The following is an 8193-nucleotide window of genomic DNA, read 5'->3' as shown; positions in this document are numbered from 1 at the left end:
AGGGCTCCAGACCCTCCCCCCTCTCCCTGATGGACACTCTGTACTCTCAGATCCCTGTGTTAGTTGGGGTGGCTTTTGTGCCCCCCAGTAAGGGCAGGAGGGGACCCCGCAGCCATTTTATGAACCCCACTTCCAGCTCTGGGATTAACCTCTTTACTGCCAGCAGCTCATCCCCGTGTGGCCCCTAGGGGCCCGCGCTCAGGGGCCAGAAAGGACCAAATGAGTGTGATTTCTGTCACACCACGGCTGTTTTCGGGGCTCTCCTGCTAACTTCTCGGGGTCCGGTCGGCTTGTGAGGCAGAGGATTGGGGGGCCAGGGACTGAGCTGCCCGGAGCTGGCAGTGAGCGTGTGTCACAGAGCACGGGGGCTTGGGGAACAGGCAGTTTGTGTTCAGGAAGAAACACAGATGGCTAAGGAGCGGCGCCATGTCTGCCTCTTCCCGCCCGCAGCCGCAAGTCTTCAACGCGGTCCGACCCGAGCAAATAAAAGGCGGGAAGCGGCGGGAGGGGCGAGCAGAGGGAGGGAAGGTGCTGAGGAGAGAGCCTGTGTGTGTGACAGTCACTGAACAACGGCCAGAGACAGCTGAGACTACACAGACAAGCTGCTGAGCGCTCACAACAGCAGTCATCTTTATCCTGAGGCGCACAAAACAACAGACATCTTTATACTGAGGGCAGCTCTGACAACCATCCCCTCTGCATCAAGACTTATTAAAAAAAAAACTCTGACGGACTTTAGAAGCACAGCTGTTGCTGGATTTTTTTTTACCTCACAACTGAATATTTTTACCTCAGATTTTTTTTTTAAAAAAGCCCAACAATTTTTTGGGAAAAAAGTCTCTTGTCATAAAGTTTGCTGAAGAAAAAACAAAATATGGCAGAAAACTCAGCTGCACCTGCTGCCAAGCCTAAAAGAGCCAAGTCAAGCAAGAAGTCAAATGACCACCCAAAGTACTCTGATATGATAGTGGCTGCTGTCCAAGCCGAGAAGAGCCGCTCTGGATCATCACGCCAGTCCATTCAGAAGTACATTAAGAACCACTATACAGTGGGGGAGAATGCAGATTCACAGATCAAGTTGTCTATCAAGAGGTTGGTGACCTCTGGCACCCTAAAACAGACAAAGGGTGTAGGTGCCTCTGGTTCATTCCGCTTGGCCAAGGCTGATGAGGCCAAAAAGCCTGCCAAAAAGGTCAAGAAGGAAGCAAAGAAGGTGGCAACTCCTAAAAAAGCAGCAAAACCCAAAAAAGCTGCCAAGTCTCCAGCCAAGGCCAAGAAACCCAAAGTGGCTGAGAAGAAAGTGAAGAAGTTGGTCAAGAAGAAACCAGCACCATCTCCCAAAAAGGCCAAGAAGACAAAGACTGTCAAAGCCAAGCCTGTTAAGGCACCTAAGGTCAAGAAAGCCAAGCCCTCTAAACCCAAGGCAAAAGCCAGCCCAAAGAAAAGTTCAAGGAAGAAGTAAAGCGCCTCCAGTCTCTGGACAGCTCCTAACTACATCTGTACATAGTTTTATAACCTTTTTTTTTTTTTTTCCCTCTTCCAGCTCAACTTTAAAGATCAGCTTCCCTATAATTCCCAAGGACAATATTTGTATTTATATAAAATATATTTGTTTTTGTTTTTTATTTTTTTTGTTAATAGGTCGGAGCAGTGGGTGGCAGATTTTTTTTGTTGTTGCCTGCACTAAATTTACAATCTTGTTTTATTAATTATGATTTTTTTTCCACCTATTGTCAATTTATTGAAGTCTATAAACTGCTGGAAGATTTGTATGTTATACTAACTTGGGGGGTTGAGTTAGATTGTAATTTTGGATGGTTAGGCTGAGATAATTGAGCTCCAGGCAGTTATTTTCTGTTTTTGTTTTCCAATAATGTTTTCCTTATAGTTTTTGTATCTGATCGAACAGATTTTTGTGTATTGGATTAAACAATATGCTGGGCTGGCAGTGGAGAAACAGCTGATCACTACTTTTTTTTTACTCTACTGTGGGAATCCAAGACCTTATTTTACTCCCAAATATGATCCCCTGCCAATCTTGCTTAACTAACCGCACTTACCACTCAGTCTAGCAGACGCTGCTGCAAATCAAGCAGCTACTTTGTTCCGAAACCCTCTCCACAACATATAGAACTGTAGCAAAGTTGCACTACTAAAAAAAAAAAAAAAATTAGAATTTTGGTTTAGTTGCAAATTCCTTTATTTTGGAAGTCATCAAGAATGAAAGGACTTTGTTCTTTTTATTTTTATATATATATATATAATTTGATTGGACTTCTTTTTTTGTCAGACACTAGCAGCGTATTGTCTCTCGATTTCAGCATCACTTAATTTGCAATCTCTTAGATCAGCGTTGTACTAAAAAAAATTTTTGGTGTACATTTAATTTGTCGGGTGGGATAATGTGAACATAGCAAACAAAACGTATAAATTATGTGTGTATTGCTTTGTTAGTCTAGCATCGAACAGATACAATTCTTTGTAATCATGAATTTAAAATAAAAATACCATAAAATATATACTTTTGTCGTTTGGCATTTTATTTTAGTTGAAATGTTTTATTGTCTTGACATTTAATAGTAACTAATTTAATAAAAGGAGAGTACAATCATAGAAACTCAAAGCTCCATATTGGTGCTGTCACAGTTAACAAATATTTGTATTGCTGCCAGCAGGGCTGCATAAGTAGATTTGCAACCTTGTTGGTAGTGCAAGGGTTAAACTAGCAAAATATACAGAGGAGGAGAACACATTTATTACCATAAATATTTTATGTGTAATTGAACTCAGCAGTAAAAGGGTTGTTTTGTGACAATCATTCCATGCACGGGTTAAGCAGGTTTGTAATGTGTAATTACAGATCCCAGCCATCACTGACACACACACACAATAAACATATGTTACCTCTGTTATTGTGTATCTCAGTAACTAAAAACAAAGCAGGTACATTTTTCCCCTCACTGGTTTATAGAATTTGCACGTCCAACAATATTTTATTTTCCAGCATTTATATAATAGTCTAAAAAGAGTACAGAACACATGGCACATACCTCTGTGCACTGTTAATACAATTAGTTTCCTTAGAAATCATAAAAAGCACTTACATTTTACATGAGTGCCTCTTCCTTTTCAGATTGTGCTAATTATAGCTATAATCATCTTTCTTTCAGTCTTGGGCAAACCAAATGCTTATACATAACAAGCTTTCTCCATGGAGTGTGCGGAATGTTAAAGGACAACAGCCATATATCCACGTAGACTAAGTTTAGCAACCCTAATGGGTTGTTCGCAAAATCACCTGGGATCTTGGATTATTTTACATCTACTATTGAATACATCAATTTGCTGTTTCATTATTGACCACAACTTATTTGATATTCCCTTATGTTAGGAGGGACTTCCATCATATATTTCACTCCTTGAAAAAAACATAAAACTGGTTAACCCCTTAGCTACCACTACATGTAAATATAATATATATATATATATATATATATATACACACACTTATTGAGACACTCAACATCACAAATAACATGCATATATGATAAAGAAAAAATATTTTCATGGTTCAAATCTTTCCGTATTGTTAGTGTTTCTCTGCACAGCAGTAGAGGTTTACGTTCTTAAAATACCCTCATGACACCCCCCTCCTCTCTTGACATAGCTAACCAATAGAGGATTCTCAGGTCTTGTTTTATTGGTTGTCAGGTTATGTAGAGGTGTGACATTGATATTATTGAAAGTCACATGTATTTTAGTTTAAAGGTACAGACACATGGGCTGGAGTTGATCTAGATTAAATATGTTTTACTAATAACCCTTTTTCCCCCCCATAAATGACACAAACTACAGATTTGCACATTATGTTACAATATAAAAATATATCCTTTGCTAAACTAGAAATTTAACAGTTATTTTGCAAACTCAGATGTGCATATGCACAGAGTCCAGAAACACCTATTGTATACACATCAATAGAACCATTAGTGTTCTGTGTGTTGTAAATGAGGGGAGGTAAGTTACAGAGTGGGCTTGGGAAGTGGTGGGCTGATAAGTGTTTACAAATTTTATATAATTACAAATTATAGCTGGATAGAACTACACAGTATGTTACCAGGGCCGGCTCAAGACGTTGTGCTGCCTGGGTCCGAGAATACAATGACGCCCCCCCAATAGTAACATTATTGATCAACATATCAAGCTACTAGCCTGGCCACTGACCTTACTAAGCCTGCCTACCTGCATGCAACCAATGCTTTTGCACAATTGCAGCATAAGTGGGAAGGAAGTTAGGGAGCCAATACAGTGTCTTTGTGCATGATAAGGTTATGCTGCTGGAAGCCTGTGAATCCCGCACCGAGAGAGAAGACAGGATTGGTCTGGGTCTGACAGTGGCTAACAGTAAATAAAGTGCTGCCCCTTGTCAAGTGCTGCCTGGGTCTCTTGGACCCACTTGGTCCCATGGTTGCGTCTGCCCTGTATGTTACTAATAACATTTCAAGCTAATGGCCATTTATATTAAAGGGACATGATACCCAAATTTTGAAGCACATGAAAGTGGTGCAGCATAGCTGTATAAAGCTGACTAGAAAATATCACCTGAACATCTCTATGTTAAAAAAAGAAGATATTTTACCTCAAAATATTCTAAGTATTGACACGCCACTGTAAATAGACTTTAAGCAGCCAATCAGGATGCTTGTCCTAGGACTTGCAAGGGAGTCTGCATCTCTGTATACCCTCTGACCTTAGTCATGATATTTTCCTATTCAGTTTAAAGGGACATGAAACCCAACATTTTTCATTCATTATTCAGATAGAGAATACAATTTTCAAAAAGTTTCCAATTTACTTCTATTATCAAATTTACTTCTCATGTTATTCTTTGTTGTAGAAATTCCTAGGTAGGTAGCGTGCACATGCCTGACAGGAAATAGTGCTGCCATCTAGTGCTTTTGGTAATGTATAACACTGCTGCTATGTAGTACTGCAGACACGTGCACGCTCCTGACCTCAAATCCGTGCTTTTCAAAAAGGATAACAAGAACAATTTTTTTTTGTTATTATAAGTAAATTGGAAAGTTGTTAAAATTGTATGTTATGCCCTTTTAAGGGCATTTACTATGAAATCTCACAAGATTTCAGTGAAATCTCATGAGATCACAACAAAGCAATGTATGACGTCAGCACTACTGATGGGCTATTGCTTTTTATTTTCTTTCAACCTGCATCCGCACAGTAGCTGAAATATAACCGTTCACAGAGCACTTACTCTGGTGAGCTGAAGAAATTGTGAGGTAAAATATCTTCCTTTTTTACAGTGATATTTTCATGTCAGCTTTTTACATCACTTTCAAGTGATTTAGCTTATGGGTATAATGTCCCTTTAAATACTAATTATTTTAAATGAATACTAGTGGCATAGCTAGAAATTGCTGGACCTTAGAGGTATGACCCCTTTACAATCTCAACACTTTACAATAGCTTGCCTTCCTAAATACACACATATATAATAAACAAGCATATGTAACTTCCTTAAAGGAGCATGCAAGTCAAAATTAAACTTTCAGATAATTTCAAACATTTTCTGATTTACTTCTATTATCAGATTTAGTTTGTTCTATTGGTCTCCTTTGTTGAAACGTAGCCCATTTCCTTGACAGCATATTGAGGTAGGCTCAAGATCATGCACGTCTTGAGCACTTTATGTATAAAATTGTTACAAACAGAGTTGTAAACAATACTGCCATATAGTGCTCAGTAAGTGCACACTCGAGCTATCGCAGTATGCTCCCATGCTACAATTTCTACAAAGGAGAAAGAAGTCAGTTTAATAATAGAAGGGATTTGGAAAGGTTTTAGAGCTGTATGTGCCGTAAAGTTTTGTTTTAACTTCCATGTCCCTTTAAATATTTATTTAAATACACACACACACATATGTATGCTTATTTAAAGGGACCATGCAAGGCCCATGAAGCAGTGGGACTGGAAACATTCATAGTAGTTATTCCTATTCATGAAAAATGTAGTGTTCTCACATTCTCATCCTCATTGGTGTAATACAAATCAGGGTTTCCCAGCACTGCAGGGGCTATCCCTCCCAATTTCCTCACCTATTAACCCTGTTACTGCTAATTTTATCTTCATACAATATTTTTTAAAAAAAAAACAACAGCCATAAAGGGGCATTGAATGATATCTGGTCAGCTATATAAAGTCTGTACTTCCTAACTGGAAAGAGATTCCTATAAAGGGAGTTGCTAAAAACATAGCAAGTGATACTATTCCAGCGATGTCCCAGACAATACAGCTCACTAATAAAATAAATCTAGTCTCAAGGTAATGGAAAGTGGATGGCTGACTAAGCACGCAGCAACTTAAGGGTTAACTTTTGTCTGAAATGCTATGTGTTTCTGTTAAGTGTATTCGCTGATGATGCAGCTAGAGGGAGATGTTGCAGAGCCTATATTAGTGTCTGCCGGCAGGAAGTAGGGGCACTAACTTGTTTCTTGTCTTCCCTCCCAAGTAACAGGTGTTCCAGTTTCCAATTATGGATGCAAGGTTGGACCGTTTCAGTCAACAACGCACCCCTTTCTTAGGAGTTGTAGGACAGGGATGATCTTGCCTGCCAACGTTAAGTTGTTAAGTTATTTAAAGGGACAGTAAACCTTAAAAATAATGTTATATAATTCTGTACATAGTGCAGAATTATATAACATTATATTAGCCAAACATTTATAAAACATAAATTCCCCTATTAAAAAAAAAAAAAAAAAAAACACGGTTTCACAGACCCGCTCTCTGCTCTCTGCTGAGCGGGTCTGTTATATTTACTCAGCGCATTGGACCAGCTGTATAGTCACAGCCCGGCCCGACCGCGCCATAAGACTGTAACAGGAGCGAGCTGCACTTAGTCTTATGGCGCGGTCGGGCCAGGCTTTGACTATACAGCTAGCCCGATGCGCTGAGTAAATATAACAGACCCGCTCAGCAGAGAGCGGGTCTGTGAAACAGCGTTTTTTTTTTTAAATTAATAGGGGAAATTATGTTTTATAAATGTTTGGCTAATATAATGTTATATAATTCTGCACTATGTGCAGAATTATATAACATTCTTTTTAAAGTTTACTGACACTTTAAGTTAATCTTAAGTTATTGTGTTAAATAAATACAACCTTTGTTCCCGGATGGGGAAAGGGTTTTTTCTCCCATAACTGGTGTCTGTGTGTTTATTTGGGTTATTATGTTGTTAAGGGTATTGTTATCACCTAGTGGGTAAGGTATAAAAAGTTTTACCCTTAAGAACATATGCATTACAGATATTTATTGTCTTTCAGTGTTAAACAATGTAATAATGATATTCACATTGGTTTAGATTTCAGGTTCAGTGTCACATGTGTACTCTAGTGCAGTAGTCAGCAACCTTGGGCCCCCAGATGTTTAGGAACTACATTTCCCATGATGCTCAAACAGCCTAAAGAGTATTTGAACATCATGGGAAATGTAGTTCAAAAACATCTGGGTGCCCAAGGTTGCTGACCCCTGCCTAGTGTTTCCCATTCCCACCTTGAAGTAAGTCTGTTGTCATGTTGTTGTTTTTTTACATTTTACAAGTTTCATTGAGACATTTGTTTCAGTAAACTCTTCAGACATCCTCAAACTTGGCCCACCAGAGGTTTTGGACCTACATTTCCCATGATGCTCAGCCTGCATATCAGCTGGCTGAGCATCATGGGAAATGTAGTTCCCAAACCTCTGGAGGGCCAAGTTTAAGGATGTCGGCTTTTTTTAAATGTTGGGAGGTATGCACTAGTGGAAGATAGCTGCTGATTGGTGCCTGCACACATTTGTCTCTTGTGATTAGCTAACTAGATGTGTTCATCCAGCAGCCAGCAGTGCAATGTTGTTCCTTCAGCAAAGGAATGAAGCACATTTGATAATAGAAGTAAATCTGAAAATTGCTTAAAATTGTATGTGCTATCCAAATCATGAAAACAAATTTGGGGGTTTCCTGTCCATTTAAGAAATTTGCTATTGGAAATAACCAGTAATAAGATAATACAATTAAACTACTTAAATGGACATTTATGGGACATAAATCTGCTCAATATTGTAATATAAAAGTTTAATTATTAAATAAAAAATTGGATTATACTTTTATTTATTTGCTGATTTTTCAATTCTGTAAAT

General features: G+C 38.7%; 1 protein-coding gene across 1 annotated transcript; it reads left to right on the top strand.

Annotated features, from left to right (window-relative positions):
• Positions 1-506: 506 nt before the first annotated feature.
• LOC128666582 (histone H1.0) lies at positions 507-2519 on the top strand. Its single transcript, XM_053721270.1, has one exon. It carries the CDS (start codon positions 875-877, stop codon positions 1460-1462), a length of 588 nt encoding a protein of 195 aa, XP_053577245.1. The 5' UTR covers positions 507-874; the 3' UTR covers positions 1463-2519.
• The last annotated feature ends 5674 nt before the right edge of the window (positions 2520-8193 follow it).

This window comes from Bombina bombina, chromosome 7, assembly GCF_027579735.1.
Source record: "Bombina bombina isolate aBomBom1 chromosome 7, aBomBom1.pri, whole genome shotgun sequence".
Lineage (NCBI taxonomy): Eukaryota > Metazoa > Chordata > Amphibia > Anura > Bombinatoridae > Bombina > Bombina bombina.
This window is presented reverse-complemented; position numbering and strand designations above follow the sequence as displayed.

Excerpts from the sequence above, each read along its gene's own strand:
- LOC128666582 (XM_053721270.1), top strand. The coding sequence starts at position 875 with ATGGCAGAAAACTCAGCTGCACCTGCTGCCAAGCCTAAAAGAGCCAAG.